General features: G+C 36.8%; 1 protein-coding gene across 1 annotated transcript; it reads left to right on the top strand.

The window, feature by feature from the left end:
• Window positions 1-6,344: 6,344 nt before the first annotated feature.
• On the top strand, window positions 6,345-23,405 carry LOC126875237 (uncharacterized). Its single transcript, XM_050638061.1, has 4 exons — window positions 6,345-7,898; window positions 15,712-15,814; window positions 19,976-20,260; window positions 21,891-23,405. Exons 1-4 carry the CDS (start codon window positions 7,896-7,898, stop codon window positions 21,956-21,958), a joined length of 459 nt encoding a protein of 152 aa, XP_050494018.1. The 5' UTR covers window positions 6,345-7,895; the 3' UTR covers window positions 21,959-23,405.
• Window positions 23,406-25,226: the final 1,821 nt, after the last annotated feature.

Genomic DNA, 25,226 nt, shown 5'->3' with positions numbered 1-25,226 from the left:
CCTATTCGTCGTTTCCACTGCAGTCTAGTTCTTGATTTTCTTCTGTTATTTCATACGGCAAAAATTTATCCCATGCCCTGTCCTGCGTTCTTCGTTTTTCGCGTTCAACGTGGCATTTGCCAGCATATTATCGCCGTCTCTTGGACTTAATTTTTTTATCAATTACGTCCTCGTTCGTTACTGTGGTTAACAGAAATCTTGTGGAAGCCAAGTGTGTAGACACCTTGTATATTTTCATACAGTATTTTAACATGTAGAAAATGTTCATATTCGATACGACGTTGGAATAATGTTGATGTTCGTACAGAAGGTTCCGCTGTATTGTTTCAGAGCTACTGGTTACTCTAGTTACGTGGGACACCCTGTATATATTCGTGCAGACAGGAACATTTCGACAGGTACTGAATTTCAATGCTTCGCGTATTTTACTCTTTCATTTCTTATTTAACGCTATATATTTGCCAATTTTGTAAAACAGATACGAATTGCGGGTTATTCGTACAAAATTGTCCACTTTTTAAACGATTGGTTTTTTTTTCTTTTTAATGCTACTTTCCCCGATCGTTCGCGTGGTTTGCCACTTATTATTTCTTTAACGAAGCCGATCGTAAATGATACATTTGTGAAGTGTTCGTTATACTTAATATACACGTGTGAATCGCAATAGAGAGTGGGTCGGGGTCCTCTGTGTGTTGCATTCTTTAGTAATCGTTACGACACATTCTACGCGTGCTCTCCATGAATTACGTCTTTCATTCTTCATTTTCGCCAGCCTAAATTTAAAGATTACAATTACTTTCTTTTTTTAATCAACACCTCCTCTACATATATACCGTGTGATGTGGTAACAATATTTACACACCGCCAGGTTATTACCAGCAATTTTCAAGAAGATTTTCCGATTTATTACAAAATTTTCTTACATCCTGATCTCGTTTGAAAAAGAGAAGAACCGTCGAGATATTTATTTCTACCATATGACTGTTCATTCTGCGTGTATGGTGAAACACGCGTAACAAAATTTGCACTTAAAATTCGAGTTTATACGCGAGCATATCGCTCGTATAAAATATTGATCACATTATACGCGTGAACATTAAGAGCGGAACGAACGTTTCATTGAGAAAGAAAAGGAAGCAGCTGGCGGTTGAAGAAAATCATTCCAGTGTCCTTAAACTTGAATTCATTCATACGTTGAATACAAATAAAAACTCGCGCATTCAGCTGCATTTTAACTGCTACTTTTGGCCGTATAAGTGTCTGGATAATACTGTACGTCTTGTATACCGTGGCTCGAATGTACGTAGACACGTGTTTATTTCTGACAGCATGTAATTTAGTTAGAAAATTACGGACAGAACGATGCAGGATTGTTTTATACTTCAAAAAACACGAAAAGTGATTTACTCGCTGAATGAAGAGTGAGATAGAAATGTGACAATCGGAGGATCGCATTAGGATTAAAACTAACTGAATGTGACGATTGTTATCAGGGCACGATGACGCTTACTCTTTAATCGTGATACGCGATGAAAGGATTAACATTTGTAAGCGTCGTGCATTGCGAAGAAATTTCGATACTTGAGGAATTTATTTACCTCGATTCATTTGGTCGCCACGCTGCAGATAACATAGAGAAGGTTCTTCCAATCTGATATTTTTCTCTCAATTCCAGGAATTACGTTTATTACACCAGGACGACTCTTGTACTTAATTTCAACGTAAGACTAACAAGCTCTTAAATAGACAATTTAAGTTTCGTATCATGTTAATTTCGAGAAGATAGCATTGCCTTTGATCGTTAATTTCCCATTAATTCACATACTTTACTAACACTCGTGCGCCAAAGTACTTACGACTGTCGATGTATTTACGATCAGATTTGTACGGATGCACGTTCGTATGATATCAACGCTGGATCAGCGATCCGCAATGTGCTAAACTAAATATATCGTACACATTTCGTATGATCAGACTGCAGAGTTTTATGTATTTATAATTTATGGGAGATTTAAAAGTACAAAATTGAATAAAATGCACGTAACGCTTTCCTCTATGCTGATACGTTTATTTAATAGTATATTTGAAATGAACGATTCATAATGCGACTACGAAGAAACAAATATTTTATACGGTCGATACAAAATAAACAAGTTGGCAATACAGCAGTGGCAAGAACGCGATGCAAGCTATGGTAAATATTTAATTCGGCTGTAAACTTTGATAAGATACCCGGCGCAATGTCGCAAATATCTAAATATTAAAATGTTTATAAACTTGCGGAAAATTGTATACATACAAACATATACGTGGCATGTTAATATTCCCGGAATTTTATGACAACACGTTTGTGTAAATTATACACAAAGGAAGAAAACAATAAAATACTTTTTTCAGTAAGTAGGAAATACAATAATAATTTTTTATGTAACAGCAAATTGCAAGATACGTGTCCGGTGCAGCGAAAATGTTCGCTTGTTGATAAAAGGAAAATTGAAGTAATTAGATTGTTTCAATGGATTATTTAATATGCAAATACGATAATTATTCGAATCTGTTACTGCCTATTTCGCTAATTCGATTATAAAAAATTAATTTCAATCTCCTTTGCATTAAAACAATTGCAAGCGTCCAACAGTCCAATTTCTTTTTTAATTGGAGGATTCAGAGTCTCATGAACGATACACATACGTGTCAGTAATCTAGTTTAAACGATGAACTCGGTTATGTTTCAATTGTCTTAAAATAACTAATTAGCAAGTAATTGTTACTAGTGTAGCAGGCCGATTGTTATATTAAAGGATAAAACTCTAGCGTACGTATTCTAACTGTGTCTCACGATATGAAAACCCGACTATAATTGGAATGAGTAATAATTAGATAACTAACTGATCGTAACAATGATTTCTCTTAATATTTACCGTTTCACTCGAGGTATATGATAATTCTCGGCGTGAGAATGTGCAACATTGTTCATTTGCATATTCCAACTCGATATTTAAACGATCCAATATAATATTCGTTGAAACGATTTAAGAACGAAGGACTAACAAATAAAAGCTATTGAAAATATACCGTTCGCGTTATAACGCAAGCATAGACCAGATATTTCTTGTATTATTGACAGAAAGCGAAGCACGTTGCTCTTTTTCTTAATCGTCCATACAAATTGGGAAGGAATGCACGAGCAGGATCGTCCGCAAATAATAATTCGTACGACAGGTGGTGGTTAATTCCGGGTGCATTAACTTGCGCCGAATTATTTGAAGCAACACGAACGACGCATACAAAATTCTCTGCCGGGACTGATGAAAATCGGCGATACTGCGATGCTCTTTATGTGTCAATGGATCAGCGATTGCTGGCCAAAGAAAAGTGACAATAATTCATTGTCGATTCACGCGGCGCGACCGGCCTTCTCTACGCTATAATGTTACGCGCAGCACGTTACTTATTTTAATTAAAGCTGACTGCATCATCGTGAACATAAATGCCACGTGCAAGTTATTGAACCTAATACAGTTGATGCCATTCGAGTTCCTGCATGCTGGCCACATGCCAAATTCGACGAAACGAAAGCCCAGACGAATCGAACTGTTGACACGTGTCTCGAAAGAAATTCCCCTGTCTCCGTCGAAGCTCTCGAATTTTCACTTGATATTTTAATGATCTGATTAATATCTTGAGAAAGCCATCGTGCTGTGCCATTGAAACAAAATACTGTATCGTATCGTACGGAGATTGTAAAAGGACACGTTCGAGGAAAATTTAATTACACAGCGATTTATTTCCAATACATCAAGCACGATGTCGTCAGAACTGGTACACGTTGTTGATGGATGTGATAACATCCTTGCCATCGGTTTCTTTTCTTCCCTTTGCATCAATCAGGGTCGAAGTGGTGAGGATTCTGTAGGCTGATTCAGTGGTTTAGTGCCTCAGATCTATTATACGTCGTTACAAGTCCTCCTCCGTCGAGCCTCCTCCTTCTATAGCTCGTTCAAGATCAGCTGGTCATTGTCTTCTCAAGTTACATGCCTTAAGGAGAAACTCATACGGTTTGAGTTTGTCCGGTTGATTTTAATTTTCCGTTTGGTAATTCAGTTTGCTACCGACGAGAATGACGCAGATTTTGTTTGGTACGTTGCAAGCAATCTTGAACGCCTGTTGCCGGATCGCTGTTAATTCTGCTGATTTACCGCTGATCTAGGCGATCTAAATCTATTTCGTTCCTGCTAGTTCTTCTCTGGTCTGTCCGCTGTTCATGCAGGAAGCCCTCAACTTGGCGTCTCGCTTCACAAGGTCTTGCACTTGTCATATTTGTCTTTCGGTTGCTGTTCTTCCTATCTCTGGCCATTCTTTATTCCTCGATGCGTGTCTGTATATAGTCTCAGTGGCCTTCTGCGTACATCGTGCAGTCGCTTGATATATGTGTTTTCTATTTTCTATTTCCCCGGTGTTGCATTGTTGACACGGCAGGTTCTCTTCTATTTTATATTTCAGTCCATGTGCTATCGTCGTTCTTTGCCAGCTAATCTTTCCTGTGCAATAATTCTTCTCAGCGATAGCGATATATTTAAGGTCAGGTAGTCTGCTGCTTCTATCCTTGCTATATCTTTGATTCCTCCTCGTTAAAGCGACAAACTACGCTTATCAATAACGATTTTTTAATATTCGTAATCTTTAATTCCGAAATAGTATTCGTAATCTGAAATGGTCTATGCACGAGACTCGCGAGGCATTTACTATTCTAATATCGTGCAAGCTTTTAACGAGAAACCTCGGTCGACTGTTATGATTAGAAATTGACAAAGGATTTGTTAAGCGAAGTGATTCAAGATGCGCGTTCCAAGAAGTGTTACGTCTCAGAAAAGTAACAGTGGAGTATACTTCGAACGATACACATTAATGTAATATTAAATTATGCTAAAAGTCTGGATAATGGAAAAACGAACTCGAGACCAGAATTTACATGACGTAGCACCCACCTCATAACGAAATTGGTATTTGCAATAATTTAGCGATAATAGTATCTCCTGTGTGCTTGTCCCGTCCTCCTTAAAAAAATGATATCAAATTTATAAGCTGTCACACGCACTCGTTCAAAGGTGGAAAATTCTGACGAAAGCGTCGCTTACGTAATCGTTCGTTAACGGCATGACCCCTTCTGTTCCGCATTGTCCAACCTGTAATTTATACAGTTACACACAGTACGTGACGTTTATTAGTAATGCGCCAAATCTTCCAAAAGGCGGCGCAAGAAAAGTTTAAAGAAAGTTTCGATCCGTTAAACGAATAATTTATTCGACGCGTTTCTCATTATTGGAGAACATTGGAATCGTATCGACGATATTCTAGGATACGATCTTTAGAAATAGCCAAATTCCAATACGACAGAACTGTGGTTCCTATCCTTTCGTTTACCATGGATCCTCGACGATCTTCTATTATCTCTGAAAATTGAAATCCGCAACGTGCCAAAAACGCGTCAGTCGCTCACCCGCGACTTCTTTGCAGAGAACACGTATTCCTTATGGATAAATAAATACACATATTAAATAGTATTAGTCGAGTAATACGGTAATAAGAATCGCTACGGCGAGAGCTTCCCTAATTCGACAAAAATACTCGGGTAATGGGATTTCCAGGATAATAGAACGAACAATCAGACTTTCGATATGATATTTCGCTTATTCGAATATAGTTTAAGATTAACTGACAGATTCTCTGGATATTTATGGGTCCCTGTTTTTGGCTGCTCTCCATATAGAATCTGTAATAATGCTTCTTCTCTGATCGGGGAAAAGTAAATGACATCTTCCAACAGTAGATATAGAGGTCTAAGTTTATAAGTATTAAACTCATCGACCTCGATTGCAGAAATGATTTCCTCTTGTCAGCTAGAAATATAGATACAGATTGCGTTAGAATTCTATCGCGTGCAACAAGATGCATATTGAATATTTGATTAGTCGTTTATTACAGCTGTACCAAAATGTTGTGCAATATCACAATGTGTTAAGTAATTTAATGGATACATTTACGTATATATACAGGGTGTCTCGTTTTAATCGATCCGCGCAGATATCGCTTGGAGTATACATCGTTCGATAAAGCGTTTCAAATGGAACGTAGCTTGTTTCCAGCAAAACATCTCGTAGTGGTTACGAGTCTTATCTAGATTGTAATAATTTTTGCGAACAACAATGTAAACGTAAATTTGTTGATGTAATTCCTAATTCAAATATTATATGAATATATATATGTGATATATATATATATATATATATATATATATATATATATATATATATATATATATATATATATATATATATATATATATATAGTTTATATACGTCGTGAATATTGTACCCAGTATAATATATATGTATACATATAATGAAAATATGACGTATAGTAAATATTTCCTCAATGGATAAAATTAGTTTTTCGCTTCTATATTGAACATTGAAGTATTGTGTTCATGTCTATTCTGCTTCAATCGGTCAATATTTGACTGGCAATATTTGGCAGTAAAAGCACTTCGATGCATCGATTTTTCATCCATGTTCGTCGCTTTAACCTTCTACAAAATATACATTATGTTAATTCCACTTCAATGAGATTCAATAGCAATATTACATTTGTTACTAATATACTAATACCAGAATTCCCTGTAAACTTTTTATTAACTACATATCTTTGAATTATAAAATGTTCCTTCTAATACATATTAAACATTTCTAAATAATTGTTGTATGTGCAATTTTGATCACGTATTGCGAATTCCAAAGCGGCAGTTTTTCAAAAACTCGCAGCTGTTATTGACTCTGGTAGATGGCACTATGTTCCAACATAAGTTCATATTCTTTATTTGTCCGACTGAGCAGGAAGTCTGCTTGAAACAGATCAAAATGAATATTTTTTAGACGTGGTTCTTTCTACGAGAGAAACTACAGAATTGCATAGAAATATATAATTTCTCGCCCTCGTTAATACCGTAACGTAACAATTACTTCTTCCAGTAATAAATCCAAGTATTTCAATGACGTGAATTTACCTTTAAAATTCGTACCATCGATCGAGTTTCATACCTTGATATTTGTCACTGTAAAATAAGAGAAACTGGAACAGAACTGGAATCTCTAGTTTCCAAAAGACATATACGATATTCCTAGAACCTAGAACACGTGAGCGAGCAATGACAGCTGTAAATATTTCATTAATCGGAAAATTGGAAAAGCCTGTACGGGGCACCAAAATTCAGTTGCTCGTTCGGCAAAAGTCGGCGAGGTTCGGCAGCGGTCGCGTGGTCATCGAAGCGTACAACACGTAGATAGAATACAAAGAAAATCGGCTTCGTGAGCGCCGTAAGCCATGACCCATTCGTTTCATGGACAAACCGAAATCAGACGGTTGAGAAGTTATGACATCGTCTTCGTCGTGGTAATCGATCTTTTTCTCTCGTACGTCTGCACTGCTACGATTGGCCGGCAAGTGCTAACTTGCTAATTGCTGCCAAGTCGTACGGCTCGTTCCGATCACGCGTAACGGCATCTCGTGTGCGTAACAGTAACAGTGTGCACAGGCCAAAAACCATTTGGTAGACTTGCCGGATCGACATCTTGCACATTGTTCTCTGTCAGTCGTAGTCCTCTCGTAGTCCCGTGCATCGTGCATCGTACGTCATATTATACGGTCCCCTCGTGGAACTGCTGTATGCTTTGATTCGCGCAGTATCGATTCGCCAGGCGGCTGGTTTACAACCGGCGTGCACGCTGTATAGCACCCACGCCGACAGTGAAGCTTCGACTGCAGACGCGTGTGTAGTTAACCCAGTGGCCAGCGACACCGAGCTACGCACACGGAAGAGCAACGTTATCAACATCTCGATGGTGAGTCCGTGAATCGCTACGTCATGTGTCTGATGTGTCGCTGCGTCACGTCTCATCGCTCTTTCGCATTCGATGTCCTCCTCGAGCACTTTCATTCTTCCAGTGACATGCTTTCGACCATTGTTTTCCACGGTTTGCACTTGCACACGCTGTTGCTCTCCACCGTCTCACTCGATCGCTTCGTCTTTATCCGTCTCCTTATTGCCATTCCCTTCGGTTATTGCCTGTTACTTGCTTCTTGCGTATTTCGTTCGTGCCAGAAGTTGCAGTTACGCGACAGCTCAGGTTCACTGGGGGGTCAGCTCTCGAATAAATCTCGTTAGAATGTGGCAGTTCTGTCGGTTCGGTAATCAACGTTTGGTATTACGAAATTTGCCGAGTATCCTGTGGTATCGCAGACTTTTACGTGGAAGCACGTGGTGCTGACGTAAGATATACATATTTTGTCGTAACTGTGTTCGGGGATACGTACGAATCGATCACTGTCTTTTCAGGGTTACTGTATGAATAAGGCAGTAGATTCGTTAATAAGTGATGCGTCAGTCGATGTACTGTTTGCCAGTATCAAATAATTACAAGCCGTTTTGACACGATGTTCATGGAAAAAGTATTAGTTCGATTAACGCAGTTGTAGAATAGCTTAAATTATTATTTATTAGCATCTTTGCGCCTTGTAAATTTATTAACAAAATGCACGATTTATGAATTTTAATGGAATTTAATTTATCCAAAATTTATCCTGTTCGGAATAATTATTTGATCCTAGTTCCTTTCTTCAGGCAATATTCTTTGAACATTTTAAGAATATTTGTATTCCTTAAAAATCGTAAGATGTAGTGGTAGCGTAGATTTTATTCGTTTTTATTCATTTGTGTAATTACAATGCGATGACATCCGATATTTTTCAAGCATGTATCATAAATATAATTGCAAGCTATTTGTATGAAATTTTCATTACGTATGTACTAATCGTATTATTGTGTTTTTAAAATTTATCATATATTTCACATTTTAAAAAATTTATGGCAAATTCTCAATCGTTTCACCACTGTATCTCAGTGTCGTTCATACGTTTCTTACTATTTTCCATCATATAGTTTAGCTGTTACTATATGGTTACTAAGTGAATTACGCGAATGTTCACACTATGAACGTCAACACTATGTAATAACATGAGAGTTATAACGAACTGCAAGGAAACACGATACTCATGCGATGGTTTCATTTTAACGTGTTAAACACGAGCGTTGAAAACTTAGACGTTATAATGGAAAATATCATCAATTTTCTTAAGAGTACTTGGAACGCGAGTAAAAGGTTTGAATACTTATTAGAAGTTCCCGAAGGAATGAAATTCGTAGCGTAATAGGAGAAATGCATTTACGCAGAAAGAGTAGAAGAATTTCATTGGAAAGATAGAAAGAAGCAGGGTAACTTGTTGTTGTGACAAAATTGTGTCTCATGGCGACGAAGCTCGTAAAACAACGCAAAATTTTTCTCTACGACCTTTTCTTCATTTCAATTTTTAATTTCATTTAGTTGATTCAATTTAGTTTAATTTAATAGAAGTTAATTGGCTCGGTTATTAGAATCACGCTATATAGGATGTCCTGGGTATCTTCTGCGAAGCGAAACTAACATATTCTACGAGTAGAAGTTAAAAAAGACTTTATTGTAAATACTTTATCGAATATTTAATTGTAATTTAAAAATTACAATAAAAATACGAAATGGCATGATGGATTATTTAGTCTTGAATTTCTTGAGAGTCGAATCATTATGATCAAAAAAATATAATTACTTTTTAAAGAGTTTAAAATGTATATTTTAGAATGTGTCTATTTGGGAGACAATTTTCCGCACTCGGCAATTTATTATATCCTGTAGAATTATACTTAGGCTAAGAAAGGAACTAAACTTACGAACGTATGCTAGTATGATTCAACAGGGTAATTTTAATGATTAAACGAGCGTTATCCTTGGTACTAACCTGACCCAAGATCGTTAGATATTACGCCATTGAATTTCTACTCGAATGGAACTTAAAAGAGAAAGACTAGAGTTAACATGCATTAGAAATTAATGTTGAGAATTCGCGACGCACATCTAGCATTCACCGAAGAACAAGTATACAAAAATAGTCTACTAATAGAAAATATTTTCGACACCCTGTACGGTATATTTTCTACAAATGCTAGCAATTTGTTGTTTAATTTTTTCGCGACTAGACCTGCGTATCCCATCCAAATATTCGAACTGCAGGTGACGCGATCATATTTCTCGGGACTATTTCGATATACTTGTGTATAGGGTGTCTCGCGTAACGAGACTCGTATTTTTCTGCCATGTAATAAAAGAATGTAGTAACGTATGGATTCTTAGAGTAAGGACAAGTAACGATGTTATATTCAGAGTTAAGTTTAGTTTAATAAGCGATACTCAATAACAACAGGACCGACTACTCCGCTTCTCTTGTAGCATCTCTTTTGTCTTTTGCTAGGCCCATCGCACACGCGTTCCGTAGCCAGGGTCAGGTAGGTCTTTTCTACGAACTTTCCAACTGTGCACTTGGAAAAGAGACCGAGGACACATTGGTAGACCCGACAGCGCCTCGGCTCTCGCGGCATTGTCCATGGTTAACCCGATGTTTCTTAGGCCCTTTTCCCCGATACTAAAAGAATGTATCGAACCGGAGTGTACCGCGAACGACGATAAAATATTCCAAAAATACTTGATTTTCATAGCGAAACCGAGGGTTGTTTAGGGAACGTAAATATAGGACCATGCGTCGTTTTTCCGTGAGAGGGTACAGGATTTTACGAAAAATAAAAAAAAAACGTGTTACAGGTATTTTTGTTTGCTTAATGTCAGGTTCACAATGGTGGAAATAATATTTCACCCGTCGATATATTTCAGAATTACTTGCATTTCAGGGACAGAGAGAATTACAGTTCACCGTTGAAGTATGGTTCGAAATATTCTTCGTTGCATGGCCGCAGATGGCTGAAAAATACCGAGTCGCGTCACGCCGGACACCCTTTATACGCTCCATTCGACTACTCGAATTCTGTGTGACGTGGAAAACTGGATTTTTTCGTGCGCAACTGCAGCGTAGAAGTTTCGCGCGTGGATCCGCTCTTTTCATTCTGTCATTGCCTTTTATTCCTCTTTACATTCCTTCGTTTATTCAGGGAAGATAATATAATAGCGCGCAGGAGATCGGACGTGTACATTTTATTTTTTTTTTTTTTATTCGAACGACTGCTTTTGAAAGAGCTTTTATATTATCTTCCGCCTCTACTGCAAAATATCGTTTCAGATAAACTTTTATTCCGTGTCCCGACTGTTGTAGTTTCGTTTCTCGCGATGCTTCCTTTTCAATTGGACTTTCACGTTTTTCATTTTATTTTAGCTATTTCTCCCTGCAATTTGTCTTGCCATTCAGACATTCGGTAAATTCTTCTAGCTATAAATTATTATGTGGATGATTATCCCCTGTAGGACGTGGTCTTACAATATCCCGTGAGAATTCTATAGAAGATCAGCAGGGTGTTTCCTTTTTAAGCCTCGTTTAATCCCATCCTTGTGCGTCCGCAGGACTAGTTGATTAGGATGTTGTGCAACGCGCTTTTCTTATGTTTCGTCGCTTTCCTCTTGAATAGTTGGTATTTCTGGATATTTCCGTAGATCTCCGTCTCTGATGTATCACGAACCGTTAACAAACTGTTGTCAGTAGAATTGATTGCAGCGATTGGAATTTTTTTTTTTATTTATTTATTAAAATTACAATCAATTCTCACGTTGAGAATTTTCAGTAATTTTTCTGGCGTGGCGCAGTGACACGGCTGATTATTTATAATAAGTTAATACTTAATATAAATAAGTATAATATATAAGTAAGTGTTATAAATAAGTGAATATTGCTTAATTTAGATAACTAATTGAATCTAGCGTTTAGGTCCAGCGGGTAGTGCCTCTTCAGCCTACGAATCTGGTCCGTCGTATCGAGTAGCCCAGTGATTAGGGGGTTTCGGTATTTGTTGACTCTTTTGCTATATCTGTCGCTATATTTTGCCATATTTCCTCTTTGACTGTGGGTATCTTGAGGTCGCGGTGTACGATTGAAATTTACCCACACGGTTCTTTGCTGCTGTTACCAATGGGACTATTCCATAAGTCTGTGTATGGGTTCAATCATCGTTTTGTACATTGGTAATTTATTGTCTACACGGAGCACTGCCTTCCTCTTTGTCAAGCGATATATCTGTCTTTTTTTTCCCATTTTTATACGTATTTTCTATTACTCCTTTGACGCGCTCTTTGCACGTGAGTTCGCAGTCCAGACGAGGTTTAACGTCGCATCAACTACAAGGTTATTAGCGTCACTATAGGAGAATATATTATCTGGGAAATATTAACATTGTACCATGCTAATTTATCGAATAATTTAGTTTGCACGATAAACATTAGAAAATGATGATCTTGGTCTCTTGAATTATTCATAATTAATTTAGACTTCCCGTGGAATGCATTGTATCCGAGACACTTGAAAATTCTGTGACCTATCGTTAAAGATACACGAAGGGCGATACACGTATAAAATCGAACGTGTACAGTTTTCTTTTTTTTCTTTTTTTTTCATTTAAAATTTCACATTCACAATTTGTCCAATTTGGACATTTGGTAGAATTTCTTATCTGTTTGATTATCACGTGGGTGGCTATCCCCAATGGAGTACCATCTTCGTGTTTGTTAAGATATATCCTTTGTGAGGTCTGCCGAGTGTTTCCTTTTTAGTCTTCTTTCTATGGTTGTGTTGATCGTTTCCGCTGCCAGCCGGTTCGGGTGCAATAACGTGTACAGTGGCTCGGCAAAATTATATTTGTAAAAGGTCAAATTCTTCTTTTTTTATTTAAAACCTTGGATCGCAACAGTTACCTGTAAATTGAAATTCTGTTGAAAATCTTTCATCGAAACTATGCTCTATTTTACATTCCTTCTTGCTCGATAACAATTGCCGTATTGGTAGCAAATAACGTAACCTACAACGATACAAAGAGCGTAGAATAGGATTCTCAACGCGAGAATTGATTGTAATTTTAATTAAAAAAAAAAAAAAATAGAATAGGATACTACCATAGGAATCTTTTACGCGTGTATCGCGTGTGTTATAGCCGTAGAACGTTTGGAAACTCCATTAGCAATTGAAATTTCATTAGTAAATACAATTTCGTTGAGATAAATGGAGTACCATCGTAATCTCGTTCATCAACAATGTACACATCTCAGGAAGCGTATTTAAACGATAAACTCAACCACGTTTCAAGTTACTGAAGTATCAAGTATCAAAGTAAAGTGACCGGTAAGTAGTCGCTAAATAACCCAAGATGTTGACGCGACCGCAAACTCTCGATTCAAAGAAAAAGAAAAAAGCAAGGAGAAGAAAAGATCTACGACATTCGTGTAGACAAGGAGCGCGTAACTTTTCAATTTTTCGACTATAGCTTTTTTCTTTCAAGAAATCGTAAATATATAAGCAAAGCGATGTAACAGGTTGTTAAAAAACAGGGTACGCGACTAGAAGAGTTTACAGTTCACGTACCAAGAGGAGCAAACGCGTCCAAGCGACTTGATCCCTGCGGTCGATGCTTTTGGCGTAAAATCGATTTTTATCATTCACGAACATTGGATGTCGCGAGTGATTTTCTTCGTTGAACGTAAACAACGAGATTGGTTGCGAAGTATCCAAGTTAGCCCGGGATTACTAATATCGATCGAGATTACTCGATAGACGAAGAGGAATATTCGAAGATGTAGGACAATGCGAGTGTCGCATTACAGCGCAAGCAAATCGTATCGAACATTTACTATAATAAAGATTTTTCCTCCGTTTGCGTCTATGAAGCAATTTCTGTCGATATTGGTACGGTAGAATTCCCATTATCCGGCATAGCCAGGATCGAGGCTGTGCCGCATAATCAAATGTGCTGGATAATTGGACCATATCTACGAGCTGATAAGAACGAAGAAAATAATTAAAAATAAAAAAAAAGGAAAAAACGAAGGAAATTTAATGAGTAATATAACAAACGATTTCTTCCTAACACTAATGGTTAACGATACGATAGATTTTCATACATTTGCAAACCATACAGCGTGTATTGTAATATGTGGAATCCACTTCAGAAATAGAGCCTTGTGTGATCTCGTTTCAAAGCCATTTTAGTGTCTCGATAATATTCGCAACTGCGTATCTGTGGTTCTTAGATGAATTTTTGATTTTCCTTGTTCGTAAGACACCGTTTAAAAACGTTCCTTTTCTTGGAAGAAATTTCCATGGAAAATACAAGACAAAATACTGACGTCTTATTGTTAGTGCCGGAAATAGAGGTTTTAGAGTTGTGCACTTTAGAGTACTAGAGTTTTGAGTACCACAGTGATACAATGGGCGTTGTTTGTGCAATTAACGCAGGTTTAAGCAACAACAACGATATCGTATTTCAAATGCAGCTCTTACTATATTTTCAATTTTCCAAAATTCTTTCTTGCGTGCTTCTTGTTCATTGGTAGGTCTGAGCAGAGTTCGCCTCGTTAAATTTTATTTTAAGGGATTACTTTTGAAAAAATGACAGTGTCAGAACGACAGTGTACGCATAGAATTTTAATTACATTTTTCTTTGCTTCATATTAATTTAAATTTCCTTGTCGTTGAAAGCACGATCACAGTTTACTTTGTCGAAGCTCGTAGAGGAAGCTTCAAAGCGTGTACACGACGTACAAAAATTATAATTCAAGTCATGTTTCAAACACCTAGAAATTAACGGATTTCGCTTCTTCTTCGTCAGTTTGTAATATTCCGCTTTAACGCGAACGCTGTTTTCCTGCTTGGGAAATTTCACGTTTGCAAAATATTTATCACTATTCTCCAATATCCTATATGAATATACATGAGAGTTTGTAAGAGAAAAATTTTAACGAAATATTCTTCTTAAAGAATGCGTCACGCTAACTAGCTCCAAATGCGCCAATTCAAGCAGAAACCTCCAGACTGGCAAATAATTCGTCGAACGCTCGAGGCTCGTTCGTTTTTTTAAAAAATTACCAATGCACAGAACAACTGCGAGCCATAGTTCCAATTTAGGCTAATAATTATTTCATAGAAAACTTCCAGTGCACATATATGCATACGTAATCGTTCAATTTTATCTCATAAAGATCTCGTTTCCACCTTGCGTTACTTTGGAGTTGAAATTATGATATCAGAGCATCCTATATAGTATAATTTTACATTTCTAGCATTTTACATAGCTGACTCGTCGATCGTACAGTTGCTCCCCTAGAGTGAAAATATCTCTGAAAGGATTTGAATAGCACTGATTGAACGCTATCCCACGCGAAAAATTGTCCATCTCCATGAAAAGTTCCTGAAATTGGTACATATCGTTGTAGAAGCGAAGGTTCATATTGAAAATCTGAAAGTTACGTTTGAAACTTATAAATTGCTAACTATATTTCATACGGAATTTTGGCAATTTTTCAGACAGGATTTTTCAGCGTCTTGGGAATTTTTCACATACAATTTCAACGTTTCGAAAATTCTTTAGATAGGATTTCAACATTTCGGAAATTGTTCGGACAGTTGGCGTGTCGTTACGAAATTTTATTCGGGCGAAACGCTATGGGTAATTTGAAACGGTTGCACGTCTTGTTCCTTTATTTATTTCTTCCATTTTATATTTTATATTCAATTTGAATTTTAAGGTATCTCGTCGGCCCAAACAGTAGCTTATAATTCCAAACGATACTTGATCAGGTGAAGCAGTGCAATGTGTCAGTGGCAGGGAGAAATTGCCTTGCCGTTTTCGGCCAATCGACGTACAAAGGGCGCCGGAGAAAACGTCTCTTACGTGAAAAAGGTATTTTTTTTGTTCCAAACGTACGTGTTCAATTTTTATTTAATCTTAATTTACACTAACGCAAGTACTAACGTTTAAATTAATCTCGGTACTTTTTGTTTTATCACGGCGCAAGGATAATCTTTTATACTTATCGTTAAAAAGAAGGAGGAAAGATTACTTTCTTCGGGCTTTTTAGCGCGATATTTGAAAATTGACCGAACGTGATTTCAGCTGACTTTATAATTTTGTTTCGTTATTTTGCTTTCATTATTGTTATCGTTATCCTTCTGTCAGGCTTTCGCCTACTAATCCGCTAGAAGTTTACGTACTAATAATAATTTATACTTAATATTGTAACATGTAAGTAAGAAAGTAATAATATTAGAAAAGTATGTGAGTAGCTATGTAAATAACGATCTGTCTTTGATATAGCGTTCATTCGCACTATCTGTCCGAGTCCTATTCTCACATTTATTCCTAATAATTGACATCACATTCTCATCACATTGTATCCTGGTTTTTCTCCTGTCGCGTATTTGCCATAGTTCTTCTTCGCTTAGATCTTGCGCTATACTTGGTTTATTTGATCGCTTGATTAACGCTATCCGACGTTCGTGACACCTTAAAATTTCGTTTTAGCGTGATTCGCGTTTCTGTTATTCTATTATTTGATAACTGCCTTATCGACTGTCGATATAACGGGAAACGCGTGCGTTTTTAAATTGCAACGTCGACGTATCCTTGGCAACTTTTATCGCGCGAAATTTGGAATTTCTAATAGCCTTAGGTGAGAATTAAAGTTAACCTCGTCTTATCGGCGGCTGTGCGTAGTATCGTTTAACTCTGCTGTTTTCCTCGAGCCTACATGAATATTATATTTCGATAGATATTGGTCAACTTTGTTTGAACTTAGCTTTTTTTTCCTTTTAATTTTATTTGGCTTTACTGTTCGATAGCATTTGTCCAGCTTTTGAGTGTTCCACGAATTCTGTGAATAAAATAGTCAAGAAATAGGAGTAAATATCGGAAGAGACACAAAGGTGTAGGGGAAGAGCAAGGAGGACAGCAGAGTTAATTATCATATTGCGTCGTTAATTATAACATAGCGTCGTGAGTGATACGAAATGGTATGTTTTACACTTTTCGCGTTGTATAAATATTTTAGAGCGGCAGATGACTTTCAATTAATATCGGGAATATATATTCGCGAAATATAACGAATAATCGGAACGTATAAAAACGATAGGTAATTAAAATTTTATATTTACGCGAGCACGACGCTTAATTCGAGTATTATTAATATAGAATTTATTATTATTTCATTTTTTATAAAACCACAACGTTGTTTGGTTTATTCGAGTAATGCTTTCATGATTTTGGAGTATTTTATTATTTATTTAATACGAAATACGTGGAACGTTGCCAAACAAAACGTATCTTCTATTTTTATTTGTTTTGCTGGATTGTCACGTCCTATCGTAATAAAAGTAAATGATATAAACGTATGTGTTAAAGCTGCAACGCGAGATGGTTTTAAAAAGTACGCTGTTCGCGTCAAAGTTAGGGGATACGAATTATGTCATATTAAGATAATCTTATCGCATACTAAGATAAATTTATCACCTGACGCTGTTTCGGCTAAATCAGTCGTTTTTTCTGCGTCTATGAACTTAGTGTCTTATATCGAAGTATCGTAATCACTTGCTGTACCATAAATCGTTTACATTATCGAGAAATTAATTTTCACAATCGAACTTACGAATAGTGTTTATAAAAAGCAGCAAAGCATCGATGATAAAAGGTATAACGTCCATTCTCCTCTGTCCCTGACTTTTTCTTCTCTAAATCGAACCTGGTAAAGTATATTTTTATAATGCATTTGTATTTTTCGTAGATAATATTCGATTGATTATCAATAACTTATTTTACGATATCTAGTAAAAGTTCAAGTTTATGGAAATTTGACAAGCACGAATTTCTCCACTTGCAACTGCCTTCTATGATTTTAAATTACAAAAATAATCCTCCCGGTGCGTCGAACCAAAGTTTTAAAACAACCGATGGTATTTCGTACACAGATTTGAACGACGCGTTATTTTATCTCGTAAAATTGTACGGGCAAACGTGCCCCGCTTGAAATGAAATATTCTTCGCATCGGTGACACAGTTCTTTCAGAAACCTCTAGGCCAAACAGGTTGCACTTTGCATCTAATGAAACGCAATGGATATCCGATTACCGTATCACGTGCTATCGTGTCAATTGATGACGACGACGATCGATTGATAACGATAACAAGATTGTATACAGATAACAGTAGCAAGATTGTATACAAATAAGAAAAATAACATTGTGTACTCATAACAGTAATAACACTGTACGCAGATAATAGCAACAAGATTGTATACAAATAACAATGATAACATTGTGTACACATAGCGAAATAATAACATTGTGTACACAACAATAATAGGATTGTGTACACATAGCAAAATAATAACATTGCATGAGAATAATAACAACAAGATTGTATACAAATAACAATGATATCATTGTGTACACAACAATAATAGGATTGTGTACACATAGCAAAATAATAACATTGTATGAAAATAATAATAACAAGATTGTATACAAATAACAATGATAACATTGTGTACACATAGCGAAATAATAACATTGTGTACACAACAATAATAGAATTGTGTACACATAGCAAAATAATAACATTGCATGAAAATAATAACAAGATTGTATACAAATAACAATGATATCATTGTGTACATAACAATAATAGGATTGTGTACACATAGCAAAACAATAACATTGCATGAAAATAATAACAACAAGATTGTATACAAGATTGTATACAAATAACAATGATAACATTGTGTACACATAGCGAAATAATAACATTGTGTACACAACAATAATAGAATTGTGTACACATAGCAAAATAATAACATTGCATGAAAATAATAACAAGATTGTATACAAATAACAATGATATCATTGTGTACATAACAATAATAGGATTGTGTACACATAGCAAAACAATAACATTGCATGAAAATAATAACAAGATTGTATACAAATAACAATGATATCATTGTGTACATAACAATAATAGGATTGTGTACACATAGCAAAACAATAACATTGCATGAAAATAATAACAACAAGATTGTATACAAATAACAATGATATCATTGTGTACACAACAATAATAGAATTGTGTACACATAGCGAAATAATAACATTGTATGCAAGTAATAGTAACCAGATTATATACAAATAACAATGATAACATTGTGTACACGTAGCAGGATAATAACATTGTATACACAATAATAGTAATGTGTACACATAACAATAATAGGATTGCGTACACATAGCACAATAATAACATCGTATGCAGATAATAGTAACCAGATTATATACAAATAACAATGATAACCTTGCGTACACGTAGCAGGATAATAACATTGTATACACAACAATAATAGTAATGTGTACACATAACAATAATAGGATTGCGTACACATAGCACAATAATAACATCGTATGCAGATAATAGTAACCAGATTATTTACAAATAAGAATGATAACCTTGCGTACACGTAGCAGGATAATAACATTGTATACACAACAATAATAGTAATGTGTACACATAACAATAATAGGATTGCGTACACATAGCACAATAATAACATCGTATGCAGATAATAGTAACCAGATTATTTACAAATAAGAATGGTAACATTGTGTACACATAGCAGAATACTAACATCGTATGCAGATAATAGTAACCAAATTCTATACAAATAACAATGATAACCTTCTGTACACCCAGCAAAATAATAACATTGTACACACAACAATAATAGGATTGTGTACATACAACAACAATAACATTGTGCACAGCTAGCAAATAATAACATTGCATGCAAATAACAACAATAACATTGTACACAGATAACAATAACAAAATCGTATACAAATAACAGTACTAAAATTCTATACACACGATACTAATAACATTGTGCGCGAAGTAGGAAACGACGAAGCAATCTCAATTAAATCGTACGCGTTGCAGTTAGTTATTTGGAAGGGTTTGTCTTGCAACGTTATCAAAGTGTCCGGAGGAATAGATTAAACTAATTCGATCTGTCTGCTGCAGCGTTGAAAAAGATGCTAACGCCGGGACGATCGGGATCAATCAGTCCCGCGGAGATCGGCAATGTACCGGACACGAAGGATCCTGGGGCAGCAGGAAATGGTTCGGGAACTTACATGCGTGGTGCGCGCAGCCCAGGCTCCTACGAGGGCGACGACAGGGCGAAAGAGTTCCTTTCGACCGGGAGAGCCGGAAGGAGGAATGCCCTGACGGAGATTTTGGGCCGCCACGCTGAACCTGCGATGTTGGATCTGCCGGATCGATTCGAAGAGCTTTCCATGGAGACAGGTTAGCCATACGACAAATATACTTAAACGTAAGCTTATGGAAGCATCCGAACGCTCGCAGACACCGCATTTAATATCGTTCCTTTCTTTCGTTTTATCATTCTTATCGTTTCTACTTTTAATTTATTACGGACGTAAGAAGCCACGTCCAGAGGGACCCAAAAATCTGGTCGTTTGAAAATTAGCGCTCTCTAAACTTGTAACTCTAAAATTGTCTTCCTTGCCTCAGCCACCTCCTCCGGGAGTCATCCTTTTGATCAAAGGTCTTCAAGGTTGCTGATTGCCCCGCTTCTCTAAAAAAACAACACCCAATCGGTACATCTCAGACATCTCGCGTCTCTCTCGTAGAAATTTGCCTTTTCTAGAGCGGATGCGAGGTGATTCGAGGAATCATCGAAGGTGGCCTCTCCGGTGACCGTGAGAAAATTCCTTGTCTGAAGTCTGAAGAATTGAGACGCCGGTACTTGACGCCAGCGCTTGACGCCAGTGCTCGAGGCCAGTCGAGACCCTTCGGAATCCTTAATTTATGACACGGCTGTATGTGGCAAGAACCGATGCGACCTTTCTACGTGCAAAGTGTCTGTTCAATCTGTGCAATCGCCCAGGGACTCCAAACTAAACGCCACAGCCGTGTCATAAAGCGTATATCGGAAAAAGGGCTGTTCGAATTTATTTCTCGATAAAAACGCGACACTTGGAGAAAGTATATAATCTTTTTATATTGTTTCAGTTCTTATTCGTTTTATGGATCTTTGTTCGAAACGAGCACCGTAGTACGCCGGTACTCGCTTGTATTATCGTTGAATCAAGGCCGATTCTGCCATTTTCTTAATATTCAGATGCTCTGGCCTTCGCTCGCTTACTATGCATGAGCCTTTATTACTCTTGACATAATGTAAAGTTACACTTTAATCAGAAATAATGGACGTAAGAAGAATGACGATATTTCTTGTTTCACTACGGTGGAACGTGAACATGCTCTATTTTTAATCAGCATCGTTCCTCATCGAACCTCTAATTTTATTTATGGAATAAATGGAATTCATAATCCTATGTAATTCTAATTAGTTACGTAATGGCTATGGATAGTTCTGTAATTCTAACTGTAACTAGCAAAATGTGTTCCACGTCATAAAATGATTAGAAATTAAACTTCATATCCTTTCTCACGGGCTACCTTTCTGAATCGCCCTTTCTGAAAATTGCAATTTGTCTCGGAGACACTCGGCAATTCTAATTTTGGTCTGGTAACACATAGATATTTTCCCGGCAGTCTGTACCGTTTCTTACATCGTTCTCAATCGATCGTGTAATTAATAATACGATTAATAATTCGACGTGTTTCCTGTGTCCAATCTCCTCAAGATAGATCGGCTGTATAGATCATTTGCTACAGCGTTTCCACGATTGTACAGTCTCTTTCTCAACTAGTTCTATTTCGTAGGTTTCTACGGAGATCTTTGCAAATCTTGAGTGTCGCCCAACAATTTGGATCGTTCGTTGACATCGCTCGTATCACGTGCTAACGTTGTCCCTGTGTCGTCGTACTGAACAGGACGTACTTGACACGACGAGATATATATTTCGTCTTAGCCGGTTAAGAGACTAATCGTCTGACTGTCACGAATTAGTTGCAGGTCAATCGAGCAGTGGTGGGCAAGATCCGAATTCGCCAGGCACCTCGAAACAACAGGGTTGACACAGCCCCTGGTTTCGTTCTATGAATACCTCGGTCGCAACATCGACGGGACGTGCCATTGACGGGAAACGCAGCAGCAACAAAAGAACTGGTTGTTTGAAGTTGCACGAGAAACGAGTTGCTGAAACACGCAGCATCGGGCCGTCACTCGATGTCACGCTCGGCCTCGAACTTCACGCATCGTTTATCTCGTCGTTACGTTGGCGAATACGCCGGTGTGGTTGCTCCTTGAAAGCCAGCTGCACACGTGCGCTACTGTAGGCATGTGATTTAACGCGAGTGTGGAGAGCACGCTATTGGAAACGAGCGTCGCAGCTCGTGTTGTTAGTAACGAACAGAGACATATTCACAATATGCATTGAAATAGCCACGATTAGTTAGCAAGTTTGATATTATTGAAGCAACAACGTCGCAGACAATTCAGCAGCTCTTGCGACGCGTCGTTAATAAAAGTAGGCGACGCGCTCTGGAAAAAAGAGAGCACCGCGAGAAAATGGTTTTTCCAAACGCGTTTAGAATTACACGCTTTACAGTGGCGGATGAACGAATATTTTTTTTTTTTTTTTTATTGCAAGTGCGTTCTCAAGTTGCACTCTCCGAGGTTCTTAGAGCGACCACTGTGAGAATAGTCAGTGGGACAAACGAGTACGCGCTTTGCCAGGATCTTCTTTTTGTGACATGTTCGCTGTACTTCATAAATCGTGTTGCGATCTTTTCACGCTGTACTTGCGACAAAGTAGGATAAAGTCTGTCTTCAGCTGTTTCACGGCTTTCCGGGAACAGGAGAGCGAACGAAGACGTCTCTTCCTCCTGTCGAGGAAAATGGTCGGTTTTCTCATTTCCTAAAGATGTTTCTTAACTTGTATTAATGTAATAAATAGACTGCGAACTTTCGTGCATTTTTATATCTTTATGAATGGAGCTAAAGAAACGAGCCTTTGTTTCGTCTCTACTGAACATTAGAGTAAATATCTTGCTTTGGATATTTAACATACTGTTGGATATACGCGTCAAAATAAATGCACAAAAATCCGCAGTCCGACATTAAATAATCGTCCGCTCTTTCGTTCTCGGTTAATGACTAATTGTGAATTGCGAAGTCAATAATTGTTCTAGAAAATCGAGGTTGTCTCGTTGCGCGTGTAGTTCTGTCCTATAAAGAAAAACATGAAAATGTCGAGATAGATCTCGTCGCACCTTAATCTCTTTCTACCAGAGCACGTCGTGTACGTGTGAGTATAGTTGGAGAATCGCACGATGGGAAACACTTGCTGTCTGTCTCACGGGATAAATCTTTCATGTCGTGACGTCGTGAATGTTGTATACCGATAGGTCAGCGTGTTTGTACGTGTGTACGCCCCCATGGGCACCTTGTGAATTGCGAATATGGTTCACAGAAACGAGTATGATCCTTTGTATAAATTTGTCGGGTTCTGTTACCACTGGAGATATCTTACAAATTCTCGGTCTGTTTCATTTCCTTTTTTTGCATCGTGGTACGCGTAAATATCATATTATACATTTAGGAATTGAAAGTTCGATACAAGATACGCAGTTTTGTACAAATATTCGTTATACAAACATTGGCCTATTGACAAACACACGCGCAGAGATGTATTTTTATTTATCATCAGAAATCATGTTACGTATTTTCTGAAATTCTCGTATTTCTACAAATGCGTGTGATTTGTTACATGCCTAAAGATTATTTATAACGCTTAGTAATTTAATTGTGACAACGAAATTGTCTTGCACCGTAATTAATTACCTCCATCTGAAATCGTTTTCTTAGGATTTTCAATTGAAAACAATCTACGTTATATTAATATTCGTTTACAGCAATGCTGTTTAATCTCGTACCACAAAACTGCTAATGTGAAACAAGATCATCAACAGACTCGCATAAATACAACATGTTCCGTTGCATCTAATTTGTGAAAATATCGATAAAGTCATTAACGGATCTAAGACATATACTGCTGGTCAAGATAGAAAACTAAAAATAGGTCTTTTCTTCTGAGAATATATTGCTGTTAATATTGTGGAGAACAGTGTATATCGCAGTTGTCCTAATTAAATTACACTGTAATTTATTTAATTACTTAATGTATAGTAATTACGTAACGGAAACCTTTTCATTTAGTTCGATTTGTAATCACAAATTACTTCGATCACGAGTGTAATTGAATTATTTTGCAATTATAATTCTCGAAGCAATTCAATTGTAATTTCGCACAACTCCGATGCAAATTATTTATTTTAATGCTTAAACTTCGCTTTTCTTAGTTGCGAGTAATCGATAATTAAATTAATGACGAATAGTAATTATGGAAAAACTTCAATCGTTTAATACTATTGAAATTTCTGTCGAAAACAATGTACAGTAAGTTAATTGTGTACAAAATACATAATTCTTAGCTATGTCGATATAAGGGCTTGTACAGATGATACTGAGAATAATGTGTCTTTGAATTACCGAATTGTAAATATATGTATGTACTGCGAGCAGTGTTGGGCATCATTGAATTATTTAAATAAGAAGTATCTTATTTAAATAAGAAATTTCGTTCTTATTCGCAATTAAAACGTTATTTCAATTTCTTATTTGTTATTTAATAGGTAAATGAAATTTTGCCCAGCACCGTATACGCGGCAGAATGTTTAGCACGTAACAAGAAACGACTGACGAACGATCTCCTGTAAAGAAACTGTTTTTTAGCGTTATGCTATTTTATCGCGTAAGACGTAAAATTTTAACGCCATGAGTAACGATATTGTTTCACGTATATCGAATTTTTGCTACAATTTAAATACGATAAACTTATGTATGTATGTATATTGTTACTAAATAAGGCGAGGCACACAAGTGAACAGCATCGAGCTCCTGACAGTATTCGTGTATGTAACTGGTAATTAATCTAAGGGATAAATATAACGTGTAAGTAATAGAAAATTAATTCCAACTCGACGCTTGTAATAATGTTTTACACTTTAATTGTACCGGTGGGAGAAAAGTTGAATTTACGTAATTTATACGTAATTTGATCCAATAATTATTCGAAATGTATCTTCTTAAGGTCGCTGTAGACGTTGAAACACGTTGCGATGCTTAGAGTCCGCGTAAAATCCGCATTACCGACTCCTCTCAATGTACCAACGTTGAAACACGTGTCTGAAAATGTTTGATCATATTCCGATAGGAGGTATGTCGGTTGTAGAAAATAGAAAATTTAAGAAAAGCAGAAAATGGGCAAGAAGATGATCAATC

The sequence above is a fragment of the Bombus huntii genome, chromosome 17 (genome assembly GCF_024542735.1).
Source record: "Bombus huntii isolate Logan2020A chromosome 17, iyBomHunt1.1, whole genome shotgun sequence".
Lineage (NCBI taxonomy): Eukaryota > Metazoa > Arthropoda > Insecta > Hymenoptera > Apidae > Bombus > Bombus huntii.
This window is presented reverse-complemented; position numbering and strand designations above follow the sequence as displayed.